Source organism: Acomys minous (genome assembly GCF_964271855.1).
Source record: "Acomys minous genome assembly, chromosome: 11".
Taxonomy (NCBI): Eukaryota; Metazoa; Chordata; class Mammalia; order Rodentia; family Muridae; genus Acomys; species Acomys minous.
Window position 1 is genome coordinate 35,659,358 of NC_140492.1, and position 25,065 is coordinate 35,684,422.

The window sequence follows — 25,065 nt, forward strand, 5'->3', positions numbered from 1 at the left end:
TACTTTTCAGATTGTTGCATGCTCTAAAATATATACATCAAAATTGTTCTGAAAATGTTTTCTACTTCAGAAAGCTTTGAAGCTTTGTTTTGTTTCTGTTTATTAAGGTGCATCTGACAGGATGAATGTGAGCTATGATCTCATGGAGTCTTGGTTACATTCTCTTTGTCTCATCTCTCTTTGCAGTGAGCAGCCTGAGGTGGTCTGATGGAAGGAAACAGGACCCAGCTGACTGAAATTGTTCTCAGAGGAATAACAGATCGTCCAGAGCTGCAAGTCCCCCTGTTCTTGGTGTTCTTCTTCATCTATGTCATCACCATGGTGGGCAACCTTGGCTTAATCTTTCTCATCTGGAAGGACCCCCATCTTCACACTCCCATGTACCTTTTCCTTGGAAATTTAGCCTTTGCAGATGCATGTACTTCATCCTCTGTGACGCCAAAGATGCTTATGAAATTTTTAAATAGGAATGACACAATATCCCTGGATGAGTGTTTTGCACAATATTACTTCTTTTGTTTCAGTGCAACTACAGAAATTTTCCTCCTGGTAGCCATGGCCTATGACCGCTATGTTGCCATATGCAACCCTCTGCTCTATGTAGTGGTGATGTCCAAAAGACTCTGTACTGTGTTCATTAGTATATCATATATAATTGGTTTTCTAAATCCTTTAGTTCATGTGGGGTTATTATTCAGATTAACGTTCTGTAGGTCTAATGTTATTGATCATTTCTACTGTGAAATCTTGCCACTCTATACAATTTCTTGCACAGATCCATCTCTTAATGTATTGGTCATTTTTATTTTTGCCTCATCCATACAAATCAGTACCTCTGTGACTATTGTAGTCTCTTATGCCCGTGTCCTGTTTGCTGTTCTGAACATGAAGTCTGAGAAGGGCAGAAGGAAAGCCTTCTTCACCTGCAGTGCCCACCTGTTCTCTGTCTCTTTGTTCTATGGCACTCTCCTCTTCATGTATGTGAGCCCTGGGTCTGGATCAGGTAAACAAAAGGATAAAATGTACTCACTGTTCTACACAGTTGTGATTCCTCTGCTAAACCCCTTTATTTACAGCTTAAGAAACAAGGAAGTCTTGGGTGCTCTGAGAAAAGTCATAAAATAACAATCACTTTCAGAAAAAAATTGAAGTTCATTGTACCAACTTTTCTTCTCTTTCTCAATATGTCATCCTATTTAATCTGGCATAATGCATATAATTAAAATTAAACATATTGTGAAATAAAAAATTAAAATTTAGACAGTGAATGGTTGTCTTGATAATATTAATATAAATTAGTTAATGAAGTCTTAAGAGCTATTCCTACTATTTTTTATTTTTAAGTTTACTGTGAAAGTGAAAGTTAAATCATTTATTATTTTCTTCTTTGAATCCATAAAGTTTACCTTAAAATCTACTTCAATTATGTTTGATCTTATTTTACCAAAAACCAATCACAAGATATATAAATAACTTGTTTAAAATATATTTTCCCCCTAAACATTTCTTGGGGAAAGTTCATTTAAATAATCTATTTTACCAGTACATAAGTAAATAATACTTATGCAACACATGAAAAAGAAAAAGAATACAAACTAAATACTTAAAATACATATTTCATGAAATGTAATTATAATATGAATGAGATAGATATTTATGTTAATTGAAAGTTCTCAATTTAAAGTATTAACAAATCAAACATTTTTTTTCATGGAACATGTAAAGAGAGTTTGAAATTATTACTAAACGACTGTTTCTTTATACCTATCCCTATCTTTTATTTTCACTTTTTTTTTTTTTGGCTATGATCTAGATCTGGGCACAACCATTAATGAAGGTCTTCAAATGAATGTCAGCACAAATAAAGTAAACAGATGCACTGTGCTTCATATCTTGAGTCACATGCAATCCATAGCATCATTAAGGGGCATTGTTACCATGAGTGTTTATACTTTTTCTGGTTGTTGACAGAATACTATAAGAAGGTAACACATTAAACATATGTGCTGTAACTGGGGTCCTCCTCAAACTATGGCACCAGCCAAGGAAAATATAGGCAGTAAACTTCGAACCCCTACCCAGTCTAGCCGATGGATAGGACATTCTCCACCATTAAGTGGTGAAGGAGATCTGACTTTCACACAAACTCTAGTGCCCCATATTGGGCCATGTCCCTTGGATGGGGAGGCCTGGTGTTACTCAGAGGAAGGATAATAGGTCACCAAGAAGAGACTCGATACCCTATGAGCATATAGAGGGGTAGGAGGTCCCCCTCAGTCACAGACATAGGGGAAGGGAGTTGGGGGGGAAGCAGGAGGGAGGGAGGAATGGGAGGATACAAGGGATGGGCTAACAATTGAGATGTAATATGAATAAATTAATAAAAATTTAAAAAACATAATGCAGAATATATAAACGCATTACTGCACTATTTACACAAACTTCTGAAGAGAGAAGGAGCAGAGCTGCTGTAGCAAATGTGACATGGCCCCCTATTTCTGACACTTAGTCATTATTGTGGCTCTGTTTGGCATAGTTATGGAGCACCTAGGAAGTGCAGCTCTGCTGGAGGATGTGGGTCAGTACCAGCAAGCCTTGAGTCAGCAAAGCCACATCCCTCTTCTTATTTTTGTTTTGCCTCATGAGTATAAATACAATGTGCCCAGTAGCTTTCAGCTCAGCCTCAGTGACTGTATTCTCCAGGAACTGAAACCCTAAAACAATGCTTTATATTTTACAGAAATCAGCTCAGACCGATGATCTACCCTAGGCAGTGCTGCTGTGATTACCCCGATCTTGTGTTTCTTAGGCCTTTGAAGTTCTTTGCATCAGGAATGTGCAGTAGTTTGAAACTTTGGGCAAGGGAAGCCATCAACTGCTAAAAAGCAGAGCTTAATGGGACATTCTAATTGATGTTTCCCTACCTCTCAAGAGGTAGAGAAAAAAAAACTGGATATTTTCAGTGTGCCTCATGGAGCTACACAGAGGTGATTACTGGTGGCCTAGAGGTCTTTCAGGGTATACTGTGGCAAAGAATCTGGTGGTACCTCAACAAACATGAATGAGGATAAATTGGAAAAAAACCCAAAGAAGCTTCATAGTAGAAATTTTGCATCTATTTCTCACTGTTCTCATTGATATCTACAGAGTTGGAAGGTAAGGGACAGGGGATAAGGGAAGAGAAAGAAAGGAGAGGAGGAGAGAGAGCAATATGTGTGTCAAAACAGATACTAACATGTGCTTATGGTAAGGAAAGTGTGTAAGATTGACATTTTCAAAAAGAGGGGTAGAGTGTGTAGCATCTGTAACTGCCAAAGGTGTTACTTCCATTCAAGTAAAACCTGGTTCTGTGCAATGGGAGCACAAGAACAACGCCTTAAAGGGACAAAAAAAAAATACCCATCTATTAAAGATTCAATTTGTTAAGAACACATATATCTCAAACCAGAGAGCCTATTCTGAGAATGAAGAAACAGTATCTTATCCTGGAAACCAACTGCCTAGCACAGTGTCTCTTGGAAACTGAGAAGCTGATGCAACTGTGGTACAAAGGTACAGAATACACCTTAAGGTGGCAGCAGAACTTGCCAGCAGTGGCCATGTGGTGCTACCTTTGAAGGAATGAAAGATGCAAGCCTGAGAGGGAGTCCTAGCTAGCAGCTCTGGCCAGATAATGTGTGTCAGGTTCATATCCACGCAAGGCAGTCCTGAGAAAAGTCTGTGTGAAGCTATGAAGGCAAAGCATTGGTGACACGAGGGTTTTGGAGGTGACAGAACCATGCCACACCTTCTGGGCAAAGCTGCACACTTGGAATTGAGTTGATGCAGCAGAGAGTCTGTGTTCCACAAACAGCTGACTTATAGAGATGAGACCTTGCAAGCCCTTTGCAGCTGATGTGATTCCTATAGTAATCTTAATCAATGGGCATAGGGCCTCAGGATGTGGTGTTGGTCCTGCTGGATATTAGTCTTGCTTTGGACTGATCCTTCCTCTTTATGCTCCTGTTCGTTCCTTTGTAATGGGAGTGATGGCCCTATGTCACTGCATGATAGAGTAGAGAATTTGTCCTTTTGATTTTACTGGGGCATGTCACAATGAAGATAGTTCCTTGCATTTGTCACCAGTTGAGAATCTGCCTTGATATTTTGGACTTTTGATCAGTGATTAAGACAATGGGCCATCAGAGTTTTGCTGAATACTCTTTTCATTAAGAGGTGACCATCAGCACAGGGGACTAGGAGTGCAAGGCTTTGCTTTGAATGGATAATGTTCATCATGGGGCCCTGGCTTTGCACCCTTGGTCCTGGGTAGTGTTGCTACTAGGAAAGGTTGTGGTACCTTTAGGAGGTGCAGACTTTGCTGGAAGAAGTCATTCCCTGGGGGCAGGCATTGAGGCTTGTCCTGCCTTCTCTTGTTCCTCTACTTCCTGGCTGTGGATGCAGTGTGCCTTCTGCTACCGTCCTGCTGCTTTGACTTTGCTGCCATTTAGGACTGTGTCACCATGGAACTATTCACATCAAGCAATCCTTTCTCTCCTAACTTGTTGGCCTGAAGGTTTTTTGATATAGCAACAGAGACATAACTAAGGTACTCTTCATGATAAAAGTGACTCTTTAAAAAGAAAAGTCTCAAATGCAATCTTGTAAAAGTAATTTGTGAATTCCAGATAAATTGCCGTCATGTTGTTATGGTCAGATCTCAAGGTAGTATTGTAGTTAGGCAGAAATGTCTGTGGCTTAATGTTGCAGTCTGATGCACTCAGATGTGAAATGTTTTGAGATAATTATTATTAAAAATAGAAATGGTTGGGTTAGAGAGATGTTTCAGTGGTTAAGAGCACTCTCTGCTCTGCTGGAGTTCCTGAATTCAGTTCCCAGCACCCACATGGTGGCTCACAACCATCTATAATGTGATCTGACACCTTCTTCTTTTATGCAGGTATACATGCAAATACAGTACCCATAAAAATAAAATAAACAAATAAATATTTTTAAAAATCAAAATGATCTCTTTATAGTATCCTGCTGGTAGTTTCTGTTCATTTACTCTATCTAAATAACATTGTGTTCTCCATGTCATTTAATGAAGAATGTGTAAACATTGTTTTGTCTTCAGAATTAAATTAAACTCCCAGTGATTAGCACACTTCCTATTTTAGACATCTCCAAGCTCTACCCTTTTGCAGAAGAGATGGGCAGCTTTATTTATGAATAAGTGAAACAATTACCAACACAACTCAAGTCACCACTCCATGTATCTTGATCATCTGTCACCATTGTCAAGAGCTTCCTTTTCATTTTCCCCATGGCTTCTGGAAACTGTGTAGGTGCACATTAGAACTTTACTTTGGCAGCGAGAAAATTAAGATCATGAATGCTTATTGGTCACCATCTTAGAGGAAGAATGCCCAAGCCTATATGTTCCAAACAGGATGGAACCCACTCCAAAAACAACATTCAGACCTACTGTATCTGTACTCTGATGAGACATCTGCACCAGCATGTCCACTATAGCACCTTTTACTGTGACCACTGTATTAACATATCCTATATGACCACTAGTGGGTGGATTGACAAAGTATATGAGGCAAACATACGAAATGAATAATAAAAAATATGGAAATTATAATCTTTGAGAAAATATGGATGAACCTGAAAGACATGCCAAATGAAAAGGCCCACTACTAAGTAGCCTCACGTAAGTGCAGAATCTAGAACAGTGAGACACACATGCAAGAATAGGTACATAGTCATTAGAGCCTTAACAGCCTAAGACAGACTAAGGAAATGGTTGTTAAGGGAAGAAGGTTTCAGTGGGATAAAAAGACATTGTGGGATGTCTTCACAACATGGTGACAATGGCTAATATGAAATACTGCATGCATATATCAAATATCACTTTGAACTCATTAAATAGATACAGCCATAATTTTCTGGGTTTTAATGAAAGCTTACAACTCTGCATCAATACTTTGTTTTATGTTCATGTAGATATAGACATGTTGTCAGGTATATACATATAAATGTAATATGTTTATTTTCGGCTTGCATAAAAAAGCAGCATGTGTTCCTTCTGGACATGTAATATAAATTGTTGATATGACCTTCCCCTAGATTGTATGATGGTGTGTCCCAGTATTTTCAGTTGGTGTGGGCCTTGTGGTCAAGCTTAAGTGCTGGCAGAATGTTTGGCATTGTCCTCTCAATAACCCATTTCAAGACTTCTATATGGAAATGCTTGGTCTTCCTCACCTGCACAACAGATGATTCTCTGAGATTATTATATTAAAATGCAAGCTGGCATAGTGAAAGTGAAACCACCCCTCAATTCCAAAGGGCAACCCAAAGAGATGGATCAGGCATTATCTTGCTGCTGATTGGTGCAAACTGGAATGTGTCTTTTTACATAATAAAGAGCTGGCACAAGAGCTGAGGCAGGAAGCAAGGCTGGAATTTCTGGTCAGAAGCACAAGGTGGCAGAACGATGGGGCAGGGAGGTAGGCAGTGAGCAGCATGTGAAGGAGTGGAGTGCCAGAAAACGGGGTTAAGTTAGTAGTTAGCTCAGAGACTGCCCCAGCAAAAGGCCAACAGCCTCAAGGTGTATAGACGTCTCTGTGTCTTTCTAAAGAGATGTCCATAGGATCCATGGAAACCCCACAGTAATAAATGATCAGTATATACCCACAGTTTCATGACAAAATTGTAAGACAACATCCTTAACAATGTAAATTTATTTGGATGCAACATTTTCAAATTTTAGAGTTTAAGATTATAGCTATCAGAACTTTTTTGAGATTTAATTTAATTACAATACTTTTCACTTTCCTTTCCTCCTTCCAAACACTCACATATACCTATTTCTACTCTCCTTTAAATTCAAGTCTCTTTTTAAGAAAAGGTGGCACTCAGAGGAAGGACAGCAGGTTACCAAGAAGAGACTTGATACCCTATGAGCATATACAGGGGGAGGCAATCCCCCTCAGGAACAGTCATAGGGGAGGGGAATAAGGGGAAAATGGGAGGAAGGGAAGAATGGGAGGATACAAGGGATGGGATAACCATTGAGATATAACAAGAATAAATTAATAAAGAAAAAAAAAGAAAAACTACAATTGTATGCATATATATATATATATATATACATACATACATATTATATATTAAAATACTTTAAACATATTGGCCCTGTCCAGTCCATATAACAATTGTTCTCTTCTCTGGGGAAGAACACCTCTCCTGCTCTCAGCTTTCCTCAGTTGCCTATAGCTTTTTGTGGAAGGCTGAGGTCTCATGGGCCTTCTTCATCTACTTTGGAACCTTTACTGATGTCTTTCTTACTCTGCTCACCTTGGGGCATCAAAGTTGTCTAGACCTTATGTGTGTTGCTTCTGATATTACTAGGAGACAGAACCTCATGGCAAACTCTCTGATCTTCTGGCTCTTAACAATCTATCTGTCTCTCATCCTGCAATATTCTCTGAGTTTCACATGTGGGAATGTTTTCATTAAACTTAACCCACACACATATGGATGCTTGAGTTTTGACAAAGAGGCCAAATCTATTGAATGGAAAAAGAATAGCATCTTCAACAAATGATGCTGGTCTAATTTGGTGTCTACAAGTAGAAAAATGCAAGTAGACCCATATTTATCACCATACATAAAAGTCAAGTCCAAGTGGATTAAAGACCTCAAGATAAAACCAGAGACACTAAGTCTGTTAGGAAAAAATTGGAGAAGAGACTGGAATGCATTGACACTGGAGACAACTTCCTGAAGCGAACTCCAACAGCCCAGGCCTTAAGGTCAGCAATTAGCAAATGGGACCTCAGGGGCTGAGAAGCTTCTGTTAGGCAAAAGACACTGTAAACAGAACAAAGCCACAGCCTACAGACTGGGAAAAGATCTTCACTAACCCTATATCTGACAAAGGTGTAATATCCAAAATATATAAAAAGCCCAAGAAATTAAACACCACCAACCAATTAACCCAATTAAGAAATGGGGCTCAGAATTACACAGAAAATTCTCAATAGAGGAATATCGAATGGCCGAGAAATACTTAAAAAGGCTCAACATCCTTATTCATCAGAGAATTGCAAATCAAAACAACTCTGAGATTCCATCTTACACCCATCAGAATGGCTAAGATCAAAAACTCAAGTGACAGCAGATTCTGGCATGGATGTGGAGAAAGGAGAACACTCCTTTATTGCTGGTGGGAGTACAAACTTATACAACCTATTTGGAAATCAATCTGGTGCTTTCTCAGAAAACTGGGAATAGGGCTACCTCAAGACCCAGCTATTCCACTCCTGGAATATACCCATAAGATGCTCCACCACACAACAAGGACATATGCTCAACCATGTTCATAGTGGCTTTGTTCATAATACCACGAACCTGGACACAACCTAAATGTCCCTCAATGGAAGAATGGATAAGGAAACTGTGGCACATTTACACTATTGAATACTACTCAGCTATTAAAAACAAGGAAATTCTGAAATTTGTGAACAAATGGATGGAACTAGAAATGATCATCCTGAGTGAGTTTAATCCAGACCCAGAAAGACTCACATGGTATGTACTCACTCACAATTGAACACCAGCCCAAAGGGAAAGTCCCATGAAAGTCTTCACTTACCCGGACATTAGGTAGATGCAGGGACCTCCTTTTAGGACTCCAGGTGAGAGAAGCATGGGAGAATGGGGAAATAAAAGGACCCAGAGCATCCTAGAACGTACAAGAAGAACATCATGAAGCGTAGATCTGGACCCAGGGGGATCTGCTCAAACCACTGCACCAACCAAGGACAATACATGCAGTAAACATTGAATTATTCAGATCTAGCCAATGGATAGGAAATTCTCCACAGTTGTGTGGAGAGTAGGGATTAACTCTGGTACCCCGTATTTGACCACCTCCCCTTGGTGGAGAGGCTTGGTGGCACTCAGAGAAAGTATAAGCAGGGTACCAGGATGAGCCTTGACAGACTGAGATCATATGGTGGGGAAGGAAGTCCCCTTCTGTCACAGACCAAGAGGAGGTGAATGGGGTGAAAGCGTGTGAGGGGAGAGAAACTGGAGGATTCATGTGAGGGGATAACAATGGAGATGTAATCTGAATGAGTCAAATAAATAAAAAAACTTCTATAACCTGGAAAAATAAACTCATAAATTTCCATGTTAAGACATTAGAAAATACATTTTTAAGAAAATAAATGTACATTCATATCATTTTAATTTTAACAGTATATGTTAATACTATATAAACAAATGGAAATACCTGAATAAGTAGCAGTTGGCATATATTTGCATGAAAATTCTGACAGTACTCACCAGAAATCAGTGTGACCAGAGCAATTTGTTCTCTTTATGTTTTTATATAGTTTCATTGCCTTAAACATTTTTTCTGATATTTGGCTACAGTAGGCCACATTAAATTTATTGATTTTTTATGTGAGAAATGCATTCATACTGGGAATAATTTATTCTCAGTGGAAGAAGTGAGTGAAACCACTGGATGAATCTGAATTAGTAAATGTTTGCTTCATTTATAAAAATACTATGAGAACACTTGGTAATTTTCAGAAATTAATATCCTTATCAATATATAATATACATAATAATAAAGCAATAATTAATATTTTCCTAAACATTATAAAATGATTGCTAATTGAAGATATCAAGATGGTAAGCCAATTGCATCTAAAATATATAGAGAATGTCAGTGTAGTAATTACATTGATAATTGACCCATAATATTTTGGTTTTAGAAAGCACAAAAGCCTATGTAAGACCATTAAAATTGGTTTCTTAATAATAATTATATGAATAATAAACAATGCCCAGCAAATTGTCTTTATCCTATAGGGAGTCTTTGGTTGCATTAGGGAGTTTAGTATTAACTTCAAAAGTAGGATGGAAGATGAAAAGAAATAAATAGCCCTCACAAACTACTTTTGTTAAAGAAAATTGACATGAGAGGGACAATTGTCAGAGTCACTCTTGTTCCTGAAGTATGTTCACGGAGATTTAAGTTTTGTCGCATCCATTCCTGCAGAGACTTTCATAGAAATTTGGTGAGAAAAATAATATTGTGCCTTTATATAGCTCAACCATTTCATTACCAAAAATTTGTCATAATACATGCATGGGAGTGATAATGTGTAAGTATCTTTTTAGGGGAATTATCTAACAATTGGGACACTCAGCAGTCCTGATAAGGCAAATGGAATATTTTGTCTGCTTTCTCTAAATCACTGCTGGTTTACAGCTGTGTGTTATAGTCCAAAGTTTTGAGTTCAATCATTTGAATTTGTAAGAGTCCACGTGGTCAACCTCTATGCTGTGAGTCTTCTTTCGCACACTTACTTTCTGATTTTTGCTTTGTAAATTTCCACAATCAAGAAGAATTGTTGGTTCCTAGTGCTGCAAGGCTTCTTGTGGCATCCATTCCTGCTTCCTCACCTGGTTATTCCCTGGGAATTCTGGGAATGTGAGGAAAGGAAGACTTACCCACAACAGCATCTGTTGCATGCTAAATGCTTGGAAAAGAGAAAGCAACGGTCATCTTATACTTGTTGTATAAGACCATGGAACATTTAATAATTTTACAAACATTACCTGCTTCTCTGCTATTGTGTTTCAGCATGCAGTAAAGCCGTAAGCAAAATTTCTCTTTTGTATTCCCAGTAAAGACGGAGGAGAACTAATTTCACAGAATGGCTTTTCTATTAGTTGAAATGAAGGGATAAAAGATACCTGTCCTTATGTCTGTACAATATTTGAATTCTTCTAAGTATTTTATTTTCTCAAGAAGATTCTTTGCCTGTTCTTTCAAAAGATTTCTAGTTTACACTTTTTTTAAAAAATTAAATAAATTATTTGAAAAAGATAGACTATTAAAGCCACCGATATGAGTATGGGTATGGAGCTGCTAGCTAATTTTTAAAAAGAATTGGCTAAGATTTAAAAAAGGTAAAAGTGCATGTTGCTGGGAGGAACCCCTTTGGGCTGGCCTTGGCCTAAGACTCTGTGGCTATTACTATTCACTGGATGATTAGACAACAAAACCTGTAATTCCTCGGTGGTCAGCTTCAGTTTTAGATCATCAATGCGGTGATGCTAATACATGAACCACCTCAAGCCCAGAATTATGAATAGTTATCATTACAGAAATATTGTAAGGTGGTCCTGACTTGAACACTTTCCCTGTTCTATTGTGCAGGATCTGGTACCACTACCCAGGGGATTACACTCATGGGTACACTTGGCTTGGTGACCTTGCATGCTATACCTATAGGCGCTGTAAATTGTTTTGTTTCATGTTTTACCTGATTGATTCTTTATATAAATGTAGTTTTAAACATTTATAATGAATGCACACATTGGAGACTATGACCATTCAGTCTATGGCGATGTGTTCCGTAATGTTAAACAGCACCTTTAATCTCACAATCTCTCTCAAGCAATATCTGGGCTCAGGGAACACTGTGACATTGTTAAAATCATATTAAAGCCATGGACAACTGAAATATCAAAAATATTCTTAATTTACTGGATAATCTTCCACACAGGCAGATTAAATTACTTTTCTTAGCTATATCATTACTATGTAAACAAATTATTTACATGTGTTTTATTTTAAAATAAAAGTGACTGTGACATCACGTATTAACATACGAGTAACAGGCTCTTGATGACAAATAGAAAAGTCATAGTATTTAATTCCATGGTTCTTTACATGTATTTTGTTGAAAAAAATTATAATTATCTTGGAAATTTGTGATTGATTTTATATATGTGTAATCATGTAACATATTTGAAAAAGGTAAAAAGAATAGAAATGTTTTAAATTACCATTTCATTACCTGACCTGCTTCTGTCTTAGAAGACATGTACACAAACAAATTATACCAAGTTTCCTTTTCATCTTTCTTCCATATGGGGTTATTTGAAGCCTTCGTGGTGCCGCATGCCTCTCATCCCAGCACTTTTGAGGCAGAGGCAGGTGGATGGGTCTTTCTCAGTTCAAGGTCATATTGGTGTACGCAATAAGTTCCAGGACAGCCAGGGCTGTTACACAAGAGACTCTGTATGTTGTGGTTGGTGCATACTTTTATTTCCAGCACTACAAAGACAGAGATAGTTGGATCTCTGAGAGTTTGAGTATGATCCAGCCTACAAACTGAGTCCGGGATAGCCAAGACTCTGTTGCACACAGAAAACCCTGTCTCAAAAAAATATGAACTGAATATAGGATGATGCTATTTGAGAAGGCAAGGGAAACATCAGCAGAGGGAGAGAACACTGGAGAGTCTGAGCATGTTCAAAATCCATTATAAATGAACATAAAAATGTCTTTAATCAAGCATTACTTTACAAAGTGAGACTTTTCAACTTGGGATTTTCATTAACATACTTTATGATAAAGTGCATTTTGCATATTCACCATTCTAAATTTTGTATAATATATTATAAATGTATTTAAAGTAACCATAATCTAAATATATACTCAAGTATACATAAGTTATAGTTACATGGGCCTATACACATAAGGTCAGTGAATCGATGTCTATGGTCTCCTCAGTTACTTTCCATATAACTGCAAGTTATAAAATGTATATGTCAAAATTGCTCAGAAAATATTTCATATTTCAGGAAAGCTTTGAAGGCAGAAATAGAGTACAGTTCTTGTTTATTAAGGAGCATTTGATATGTATGAATATGAACTATGATTTGCTCCCATGCTCATGGTGTCTTGGTTATATTTTCTTTGTCTCATTTCTCTTTGCAGTGAGCAACCTGAGAGAGTGTGATGGAAGGAAACAGGACCCAGCTGACTGAGTTTATTTTCAGAGGAATAACAGATCGTCCAGAACTGCAAGTCCCCCTGTTCTTGGTGTTCTTCTTCATCTATGTCACCACCATGGTGGGCAACCTTGGCTTAATTTTTCTCATCTGGAAGGACCCCCATCTTCACACTCCTATGTACCTTTTCCTTGGAAATTTAGCCTTTGCAGATGCATGTACTTCATCCTCTGTGACACCAAAGATGCTTATGAAATTTTTAAATAAGGATGATATGATATCCCTGGGTGAGTGTTTCGCCCAGTTTTACTTCTTTTGTTTCAGTGCAACTACAGAAATTTTCCTCCTGGTAGCCATGGCCTATGACCGCTATGTTGCCATATGCAACCCTCTGCTCTATCTAGTGGTGATGTCCAAAAGACTCTGTACTGTGTTAATTAGTATATCATATATAATTGGTATTCTAAATCCTATAGTTCATGTGGGCTTATTATTCAGATTAACGTTCTGCAGGTCTAATGTTATTGATCATTTCTACTGTGAAATCATGCCACTATATACAATTTCTTGCACAGATCCATCTCTTAATGCATTGGTGGCTTTTATATTTGCTTCCTCCATACAAATCAGCACCTCTGTGACTATTGTAGTCTCTTATGCCCGTGTCCTGTTTGCTGTTCTGAACATGAAGTCTGAGAAGGGCAGAAGGAAAGCCTTCTTCACCTGCAGTGCCCACCTGCTCTCTGTCTCTTTGTTCTATGGCACTCTCCTCTTCATGTATGTGAGCCCTGGGTCTGGATCAGGTAAACAAAAGGATAAAATGTACTCACTGTTCTACACAGTTGTGATTCCTCTGCTAAACCCCTTTATTTACAGCTTAAGAAACAAGGAAGTCCTGGGTGCTCTGAAAAAAGTCATAAAATAATAACTATCCTCTGATAACTTGTTTTTATCTTTTTGTCTCTTTTGCAGTACATCATATATTTTGATTGTGTTTTGAACATAATAGAAACTTTACATATTGTTATAGTACACGCACCTGTTTATGTAATTATTATTAAAATACTTGAGCTAGAATTTTTAGAGTCATTCCTGATTGTTATATGTGCTCCAGATTGCTTTTAGTCTACTCTTGTGACTCTTTTCTTCCTCTTAGATTGCCTTGTCCCGCCTAGAAATGAGGCCTTTTGCTTTGTATTATTGTATCTTGTTTCATTGTGTTTGTCATCTCTTGGATGCCTGCTGTTTCCTGGGGACAAGGGAGGAAGGGAAATCTAGAAGTGAGGGGAGGGGAAATTGTGGTCAGGATGTATTGTATGGAAAAAGAATCTCCCTCCTCCCCCTCTTCCTCCTTCTTTCTCTTCCCTCTTCTTCTTCTTCTTCTTCTTCTTCTTCTTCTTCTTCTTCTTCTTCTTCTTCTTCTTCTTCTTCTTCTTCTTCTTCTTCTTCTTTCATCCTTTTCCTTCTTTTCCTTCCTTTCTTTTTTTGGTTTTTTGAGACTGGGATTCTCTGTACAGCCTTGGATGCCCTGGGTTCACTTTGTAGACCAAACTGGCCTTGGACTCATAGAGCTCTGCCTGCCTCCTGAGTGCTGGGATTACAGGCATGTGACATTGCCTGTAATTATTTTTCACTAATTTTTAAAATAAAAAACTCCTGCTTTCCAGGTACATACATTCTAAAACTTTTGGTTTTATGTTATTGAAAGTATTCACAAATATTTATTTACATGAAATATACAGGAGAGGGAGAGAGAGAGAGAGAGAGAGAGAGAGAGAGAGAGAGAGAGAGAGAGAGAGAGAGAGAGAGAGAGAGAGAGAGAGAGAGAGAGAGAGAGAGAGAGAGAGAGAGAGAGAGAGAGAGAGAGAGAGAGAGGGACTATCTTGGTGCCCCAAGGAGCCAGAGAGAGAGCTCTAAGACCTGGATGGAGCAATGTCACAGATATGAGGATAGGTTGTAGAGGCTTTGCTTGATGAAGTTCCAAGATCTCCTGCTGATCACCACTGCCACCCAAACATTATGTATGTTCCAGGTGTAAAGTTGTTTAGAAATCTGCTATTTCTCCTAAAAACTGTTCTTTCTATTTCTCACCCCCAAGGAAAGTCATACAGGGAAAATGTTTTCTCACAGAGGATGTTGAATGAGGGCATCTGGCTAAAGTCTTGAGACACTCATAGATTTTTATTTATTTATTTTTTGCTCTGACTGTGAGCACTCAAGAAGAAACTGCATGTAAGAAAGTTAAGACCTAGACATAATAGTACCTGCTTAGATACTGTTAACCATAGAAACGTTTCTTTAGAATCCACTTTGAGAGTAATAGAAGATAGGCTTGGAATGCCATGCTTTACAGATATTTTATAATAGAGGACCCCTTGGCAGCTAACCTAGGCTTGGATACCATAACTGTTGCTTTGGGACTGGGAGTAAGTCAAGTATTTTCTTTATTAGAGAACAGTTAGCTCAAGTTATATTACTATGACAATCTTGTAAACACAATGGCTTTAGCCTGGGGACATTTATGATTAAACATTTCTGAGTATTGTTTAAGAAGTAATAATCAGGTTATGCTGACCGTTTTCGGAAATTAATTGATTTTTGTTGTATGCTTTGTTGTAGGTTATAGGACTTTTTGTATTTACTTCTAACACTGTTGATTTTGGATTGCTCTAGTGATGGTAAAAGATGGAAAAAATCATGATGTAATCTGTAATTTAAAAAACTGAACTTTATTTCAATAAAATACTGGAGTTGGCCCAAGGAGAAAGGGCATACAAGTAACAGACATAAAAGAGTAAGCCAGAGTGAGAAGGGGAACAGCAAGAGAGATGGATAGATGGGGAATGGCAAAAGAGATAGGTAGATAGGTAACAGCAAGCAAGAAAATTAAAAAGCTGGGCAACAGCAAGCAAGGAGATAGAAAGGTGCGTACCATCAAGCAAGAAGATAGATAGAAAGACAGCAAGCAAGTAATGGAGTAAGGAGCAAGGAGTCAGACAGATAGCAAGTGAGACAGAGATGGAGACAGATAAAGAGCCAGAAGAAAAGTTCTCCTGGGCTTTAAGACCTTCAGCTTCTACTGCATATGCCCGAGTCTCCGAGTATTTCTTTTTTCCTCCGTTCCTCAACCTCTCCACAACAGCTGGTTCCTCTAGCTAGTTGTTCAACCAACAGTTGCTTTCCCTTAACCAGATGTTCACCACTTGCTCAATTCTCCCTACTGAGGACCCACCTCTCTCCTCTTCTCTTTGCATTTCCTGGAGCTGGTCTTGGGGAGCGGGAGAGCAGGAGTTCCAGGTGGCTCAGTAGGTGAGACATAGCTCTGATCTTCTGAAAAAGCAGCATGTACTTGACAGCTAAGCCACCTCCCACCCCAACCCAAATTTTAATATATACTCATTAAGTTGCTTTTTTTAGTAGATTGATAAACTTTCCCCCCCAGTTTTCAGATATTTTAAAACTCTGTTTATTTGATTTTATTTAACATACACATAACCCCTCTGATTACAAACCTATTTTCCCCTCCTCATTATTGAGGAAGTTTTGTCCCTAATCCTCTCATTAGAAAGTGTGTATAATTATGGCAAACTGTGAAAATAAACCATCTGAAATGACATTTTTTTGAGATTTATAAGTAGTCTTAAAGATCCAAATATTTCTGTCATACCTACTGAAAATACACAAATTTATTAACTTAAAAACAAAATAAATAAATTGAATAGAGAGCTTGCTAGATAAATCAGCAGTAAAATACTTGCTGCCAAGCCTGGTAGCTTATGTTAGGATTCCAGGACCCACAAGAAGGAAAAAAAGAAATGGCTCCAGCAAGTTTTCCTCTGACCTCCACCTGCACATCATGATATGTAACCCCATCAATAAAAATAAGTAAATAATATTTTAAAAATTAATAGATCATAAGTAGAAAATTGTAAATCTTATAAAACATATCATTTATTTTAAACTAATGTTGTATCCTCAGTCCTGACTTGCAGATGCCAACTGATTCTGTTTTCTGTAGTTGAAACCTTCAACAGGCTCTTATACTAATTTTTCCTTCTCTAAAGTAAGGATGAGTCTGTAAAGCACTTATGGAAGTGTTTTTTGCTCTTCTGATTATGCTCGGTGTGCAGTTTTGAATATGTAAAATAAGGGAAATATGTCCACATATGCATGACATGCTATATCCCAGTCTTTAATTAAGTTTGAGGATTCTATTGGGTCTTCTAACCACAGTACATAGCAGACAGACATGCTTCATATGTAATGGTTCTGCCTCTTTCTCACCTGTCTTGTCAATTCTGGTGTGTCAGTTTCAGTCCAAGTAACTTGTTTTTTTGTGAGTGAAGACTCTGAAAAAGTTATGTGTCAATTTTACCAATTAAACATAGTGTAAATATTTTGTTTTTCAATAAAATTTTAAAACCCATATAGACTACCTTATGCATTTGCTAAATTTTTTTATAATGAAATCATTCACATTATATCACATTTACCTTCCCATCCCATGCATACTCCGATTCCTCCCTCCCTTCCGCTTTCACCCCATACCCCTTCTATATGACTGTGACTGAGGGGGACCTCCTCCCCCTGAATATGATGCTAGGGTATCAAGTCTCTTCTTGGTAGTCTGCTAGCATTGCTAAATGTTAATATGACTTGTTACCTGTATACATCTGTTGTTTCATTAAAAACCTGCACCAACTTACAGCAAGATTCATCAGTAGTGACCTGTGTAGGACATATCTTCTCAGCTATGTTGCTTTAGAGCAGGAAAAAGGATGAAACAGATGCAGGCAAATCATGTGTCAAGTGTGAAAATATTTTCAAAATATGTCAAAATGAAAATCTATCATTTTCTTTTAATTTTTTTCTTTTTGTGATCACCGAGACAGTTAAAGCCAGTACCTGCTTTTTTCCCCTCAAAGTATTTCTTGAAGCGTAGACATTCTGAATTTATTTTTGTGCTACCTGTGCTATGTCTGACACTAGACTTGGGGTAGGAAATGTGGGCTTTTTCTCTGGCCCAGGAAATCTGGCATTTGTCTTTCTGGGTCTGGGTTACTTCACTCAGTATAGCACTTCCTAATTCTACCCACTTACCTGCAATTTCATGATTTCACTTTCCTATTGTATACCACATTTTTATTATCCATTTATCTGCCTTAGCCATTTATGTTGCTTACATTTCATAGCTAGTTTGAATAAAGCGGTAATGAGTACAATTGAACAAGTGTATGTGTCATAAGATGTTAAGTACTTTGGGCATATGCCGAGGAGTGATCTATCTGGGTCATATGGTAAGTTCACTAATTTCCATTTCTCAAATGTGTCATTTACACTTTGTATCTGTGTTTCCGATACAGTCAACACACACACACACACATTCTCTCCCTCCCTCCTTCCCTCCCTCTTTCCCCCCCTCTAATTTTTAGCATGATCTATGAGGTAGAGAATTGCACTTAGTGGTGACCATAATGTAGACAGCTGAGGAAGAATGAAGTGCAGGTTTCTGGTTTCTTTAAAAACTCAGTTATGTAATGTGATGTTTTCCTGGAAGCTGTCTTGTGAGAGGGCATGTGATATTGTTCTGAAAACAGACATGGGGGTGGGGTGTATGATATTTAGAAAGAATATAAATAGAAACCCACAGACAGTGAGAGGGTGCTTTTGCATTGCTACACAGTGCAATGCTTCGCTGGTCCTTGCTGGTTTCCACTTTGTAAGGAGAAATGTTCCAGAGAACTTCTCATAGTACTCCAGATGACTCTGGCCAATTAAATTGACTCCTGCTCATTTGGCGGAGCCTTGCTGCTTGTGCTGGATTGTGCCGCTGCTCTGATCTGTCTTGCTGTTTGGTGTTTGCTATTGGACTCGGTTGGATTCTTGACAATAAAGAGTGGAATTGTGTTCCTCTAAAATCGGGCACCAGACAAGGCTGCCCACTCTCTCCATGTCTCTTCAGTGTAGTTCTTGAAGTTCTAGCCAGAGCAATAAGACATCAAAAGGAGAGCAAGGGTATCCAAATGGGAAAGGAGGAAGTCAAATTATCCCTATTTGCAGAAGATATGATAGTGTATATAAGTGACCCCCAAAATTCCACCAGAGAACTCCTACGGCTGATAAACACCTTCAGCAAATTGGCTGGATACAAAATTAACTCAAAAAAGTCAGTAGCTTTCCTATATACAAATGACAAACATGCAGAGGAAGAAATTAGGAAAACTATACCCTTCACAATAGCCACAAGCAATATAAAATATCTAGGAGTAACTCTAACCAAGCAAGTGAAGGACTTGTTTGAAAAAAACTTTAAATCTCTGAAGAAAGAGATTGAGGATGACATCAGAAGATGGAATGATCTTCCTTGTTCATGGATCAGGAGAATTAACATAGTAAAAATGGCCATCTTACCAAAAGCAATTTACAGATTCAATGCAATCCCTACAAAATATCTACAAAATATTTTGAAGACATCGAAAGATCAATTCTCAGCTTCATATGGAGAAACAAAAAGCCCAGAATAGCAAAAACAATCCTATACAATGAAAGATCCTCTGGAGGAATCTCCATACACTATCTCAAGCTGTACTATAGACCAACAGTAATTAAAACAGCTTGGTACTGGCACGGCAATAGGCTGGTGGATCAATAGAATCTAATAGAAGACTCAGAGATGAATCTACACACATTCTGTCACTTGATTTTTGACAAAGAAGCCAAATCTATTCAATGGAAAAAGGATAGCATCTTCAACAAATGGTGCTGGTCTAACTGGATGTCTATATGTAGAAAAATGCAATTAGACCCCTATTTGTTACCAAGCACAAAACTCAAGTCCAAGTGGATGAAAGACCTCAACATAAAACCAGACATTAAATCGGTTAGAGGAAAAAGTGGGAGAAGAGCCTGGAACACATTGGCACAGGAGACAACTTCCTGAACAGAAGACCAACAGCCCAGGTCCTAAGGTCAACAATTAACAAATGGGACCTCATGAGGCTGAGAAGCTTCTGTAAGGCAGGAGACACTACCAACAGAACAAAGCAACAGCCTACAGACTGGGAAAAGATCTTGACCAATCCTAAATCTGACAAAGGCCTAATTTCCAAAATATATAAAGAACTCAAATTAAACACCACCAAACCCAATAACCCAATTAAGAAATGGGGCTTAGACTTAAACAGAGAATTCTCAACAGAGGAATATCGAATGGCTGAGAAATGCTTAAAGAAATGTTCAACATCTTTAGTCATCAGAGAAACACAAATCAAAACAACTCTGAGATTCCATCTTACACCCATCAGAATGGCCAAGATCAAAAATTCAAGTGACACCACATGCTGGCGAGAATGTAGAGAAAGAGGAACACTCCTTCATTGCTGGTGAGAATGCAAACTGGTACAACCACTTTGGAAATCTATCTGGTGCTATCTCAGAAAACTGGGAATAGGGCTTCCTCAAGACCCAGCTATTCCACTCCTTGGAATATACCCAGAAGATGCTCTAACACAGAACAGGGACATATGCTCAATCATATTCATAGTGGCCTTATTCATAATAGCCAGAACATGGAAACAGCCTAAGTGTCCCTCAGTAGAAGAATGGATAAAGAAACTGTGGTACATATACACTATGGAATACTATTCAGCTATTAAAAACAAGGAATTCCCGAAATTTGTGGACAAATGGATTGAGATAGAAATGATCATAATGAGTGAGTTAACCCAGAAACAGAAGGAGTCAAATGGTATATATTCAATTATATCTGGACACTAGCCCAAGGGGCATGTCCCATGAAAGTCTTCACTTACCAGGAAACTGGGACAGAGGGGAGGACATCCTATTGGGACTCTATGTGAGAGAAGAATGGGAGAATGGCAAAATAGAAGGATCCAGAGGGTCCTAGAAACCTACAAGAAGAACATTATGACAGGTAGATCTGGGCCCAGGGGTCCTGCTCAAACTATGGCACCAGCCAAGGACAATATGTGCAGTAAACTTCAAACCCCTACACCAATCTAGCCAATGGACAGGACATTATCCACAATTGAGTGGAGAATGGGGTCTGACTTTCACACAGACTCTGGTGCCCCATATTTGACCATGTCCCCTGGATGGGGAGACCTGGTGGCACTCAGAGAAAGGATAGCAGGTTACCAAGAAGAGACTTGATATCCTATGAGCATATACAGGGGGAGGAAGTCCCCCTCAGTCACATCATAGGGAAAGGGAGTAAGGGGAAAATGGGAGGGAGGGAGGAATGGGAGGATACAAGGGATGGGATAACAATTGAGATGAAATATGAATAAATCAATAAAATTTTAAAAATATGAATAAATTAATAAAAAAATTTAAAGAGTGGAATTACGACAAGGAACTACTTCTAAACAGGTCTGAAACCCTAATTTTCCTAATAAACTTCTTTCTCCCCTATTTCTGATTGGTAGGTCGGAAAGGAGGTACAAGCATTTAATAATTGGTTTTGAAAAATTTAAGCCTACAGGAGGAATGCACAATTGTAATAGTGTCAGGTCCTGCATTACACAGGGAACAGGTCACATAGTTCTATAGGTGCAGACTTTGTCTGTGGAAGTTGTGAGCATGTCATGTACTTAAGAGTAAAGAATATTGGTTAGACTTGAAGATCTTCTTTCAGCTTCCAAAAGACCAAGCATTATTTCTGCCCCATAGTTTCATGTACTATTATTCAGTCTCAATTATCTATTACAAGTTTTCTGAGGTTGAGAAATCAAAAAATGAAAATCTTATTTGTTTAGTATTTAAGAGATATTTCTCAAACCTAATCAGAGAAGCTCCTTTTCTCAGTAGCTGGCAATTAACAAAGAGCTTCCCAAGTAGCCCAGGTACAAAGGATAAGAGAAAGTGGAGTGATGAATTTGAAATGATACATCAATATGTCATCCCTTCCTCCCAAGCATGGGTATCATTGTAGAAAATGAAGTGAAAGATGGTAAAAACCCTAGGCAGTAGATGACAAGTGAACAGTGTCTGGACATAGCATAACAGCTGTACATACTGAGTTTGATTATTTCCTCTGTCTACTCCTCTTGAGTTTGTTTGTTTCTTTTTTCTAAAGCTTCTCTCCAATTTCTTTATTGCTTTAAGTTGCTACTCTCCAATTCCTTTATGAAGGTACTTTTATGCTATAAACTTTCCTCTTAGTACTGCTTTCGTGGTGTTGCATAAGTTTGGGTATGTTGTGCCTTGAGTTTTAGGAAGTCTTTAATATATTTATTTATTACTTCCCTGACCCAGTGGTCTTTGATCAGGGAGCTGTTCAGTTTCCATGAGTATGTAAGCTTCTGTTATTTCTGTTCTTATTGAGGACTTTTTAAAAATATTCTTTTATTAATTTATTCTTGTTACATCTCAATGGTTATCCCATCCCTTGTATCCTCCCATTCTTCCCTCCCTCCCATTTTCCCCTTACTCCTCTCCCCTATGACTGTGCCTGAGGGGGACTTCCTCCCCCTTTATAGGCTCATAGGGCATCAATTGAGGTCTATTTTTCTTCTATGGTGATCTGAAAAAAAGATGTGTTAATTCAATTTTCTTGTATCAGTTGAAGTTTGCTTTCTCATTGCCTATATGTTTGATTTTGGAGAAGGTTCTATGTGGTGCTGGGAAGAAAGTATATTCCTTTTTGTTTGAGTGAGAAGTTCTGTAGAAATATTTTAGATCCATTTTATTCATGACCGATGTTAGTTTCATTATTTCTCTATTTAGTTTCTATTTCAATGATCTGTCCATTGGTGAGAGTGGGGTATTGAAGTCTTCTCTATTAGTGTATGGGGATTGATGTGTGATTAAGCTTTAATAATGTTTCTTTTACAAATGTGGGTGCTCTTGTATTTAGGACATAGATGTTCAGCATTAAGATGTACTCATGGTAGATTTTTCCTTTGATGAGAATGAAGTATCCTTTTCCATATCTTTTGATTAATTTTAGTTGAAAGTCTATTTTACTAGATATTAGGATGGCCGCTCCCACTTGCTTCTTGAGTCCATTTGCTTTGAAAAGCTTTTTCCAGCCTTTTATTTTCAGGTAATATCTATCTTTGTTGCTGAGGTGTGTTTCTTGTATGCGGTAGAATGTTGGGTCCTATTTACACATTTATTCTCTTAGCCTGTGTCTTTTTAGTGGAGAGTTGAGTCCAATGATGTTGATAGATATTAGTGACCAATGATTGTTAGTTCATTTTATTGTGGTATTGGTAATAGTGTGTTTGTGTGCTTGTCTTCTCTTGGTTTTGTGGCTGTGAAGTTATCTGTACCCTGTGTTCTCTTGGGTGTAGTTGACCTCATTGGGTTGGAGTTTTCCTTTTAATAGGGTTGGGTTTGTTATAGATACTGTTTAAATTTAGTCTTGTCATGGAGTATCTTGTTTTCTCCCTCTATGATGATTGAAAGATTTGCTGGATATAGTAGTCTGGGCTGACATATGTGGCCAAGGCCCTTCTGGCTTTTATAGTCTCTCATGAAAAGTCTTATGTGATACTGATAGGTCTGCCTTTATATGTTATTTGGCTTTTTCTTCTGCCCCTTTTAATATTTTTCTTGTTCTGTAGATTTAATGTTTTGATTATTACATGGCAGGAGGAATTTCTTTTCTGGTATAGTCTATTTGGTGTTCTGTAAGCCTCTTGTATGTTTAAAGGCATCTCTTTGTTTAGGTTGGGAAAATTTTCTTCTATAATATCTTGAAAATATTTTCTGGTTCTTGGAGCCTGGAATCTTCTTTTTCTTGTATTTCTATCATTCTTATTTTTCATGTTTTCATAGAATCTTTAATTTCTTGGATGTTTTGTGTTAGAAATTGTTTCAATTTAATATTTTCTTTGATGGATGTATTGATTTCTTCAATTGTATCTTCTATGCCTGAGATTCTCTCCTGTTTTTCTTGTATTCTGTTGAAGATGATTACTTCTGTGATTCTTGATTTCTTCTCTAAGTTTTCCATCTCTTGGATTTCTCAATTTGCATTTTCTTTATTGATTCTATCTTATTTTCAGGAAATGTACCATTTTATTCATTTCCTTCACCTATTTGATTCGATTTTTATTGATGGCCTCTATTTGTTTGATTGTATTTTCCTGTATTTATTTGAAGGATTTATTCATTTCCTCTTTAAATGCTCCTAACAACTTCAAAAGCATAGATTTAAGGTTATTTTCCCATGTTCCAGCTGCATAAGACTATCAATTGTTTGTTGTCAGTTCTGGTGGAGCCATATTTATTTTTGTTGATTGTGTTCTCATGCTGGCCTATAGACATCTGGTTGTCTGTGGCATTGGCTGTTTGTTCTTGGAACATACTGGGTTTCTTGGACCTTTGCGATCCAGTGAGTTCCTGCCAGTCTCCTCAAGACAGCTAGAAGAGATGAACCAAAGTTTAGATCCACACATCTCTGGATTCTGGAGTCTCCTTCAGAATGATGGGGAAGTTCACAGGCATATGAATGGTGCTGGCGTTTCAAAGGCAGCCACGAAGCAAGCAGACCCTATACTCCCGATACTCAGATTCAGCTGAACTCCACAATTTTAGGCATGGGACCCTGTAAGATCCTATTGTCCATCCTGTGTCCACAGGGGAGCCTATAGAACCATTGAATGGAGGTTGGGATGCTGTCCCTAGTATCCAGGTACTGCCCTCAGGGAAACAGGAGGGATCTGAGATCTGTAGACTGCCTCTGGATCTGTGGACTGGTACTCAAGCAGCAGGAAGCTCTTGGTGCCATGAGCCCCAGACATGATTCCTGGGTGCTTGAGATGGTCATAGGGGCCCTGGATTTGTGTGTCCCCAGCTCCTAGGATGTCTCTTCCCATCTGGGGAAACACCAAAGTCAGTGTTTTGGAGTCAGCTGACACTTTACTCATCCATCTGCTGTCTCTGATCATCTGCCCCTCAGATACAGTATGCATAGCTTGCTGCAATCTTCCTTTTGCCTACTCTTAAGACTTTTGTTTTGTAACTCTTGTTGAGTTGCCATGTCCAACTTCAATATGAAAAATTTTGCTTCACCTTATACTTTATTTTGTCATGTTTGGTTATTATCTCGTAAAAGCCCTTTCTTTTATAATGAAACAGAAAGGGGGTAGATCTGGAGGGGAGGGAAGGTAGGAAGAATTGTGAAAAGTAGAGGGATTAGAAACATAGCCAGGATGTTTCGCATGAGAAAGGAATCTCTTTTCAATAAAAATATGAAAGAATATGATCATAAAGTGCAAA

At 38.1% G+C, this 25,065-nt stretch overlaps 2 protein-coding genes across 2 annotated transcripts; both read left to right on the forward strand.

Moving 5' to 3' along the window:
• Positions 1–207: 207 nt before the first annotated feature.
• LOC311608622 (olfactory receptor 5AC1-like) lies at positions 208–1,125 on the forward strand (the record flags this gene model as incomplete). The annotated part of the gene is made up of 1 exon (XM_084801174.1): positions 208–1,125. The coding sequence occupies one exon, from the start codon at positions 208–210 to the stop codon at positions 1,123–1,125; it is 918 nt and encodes a 305-aa protein (XP_084657300.1).
• An 11,698-nt stretch (positions 1,126–12,823) lies between these two features.
• On the forward strand, positions 12,824–13,741 carry LOC311608552 (olfactory receptor 5AC2-like; the record flags this gene model as incomplete). Its single annotated transcript, XM_084801083.1, has 1 exon — positions 12,824–13,741. One exon carries the CDS (start codon positions 12,824–12,826, stop codon positions 13,739–13,741), a length of 918 nt encoding a protein of 305 aa, XP_084657209.1.
• Between the last annotated feature and the right edge of the window lie 11,324 nt (positions 13,742–25,065).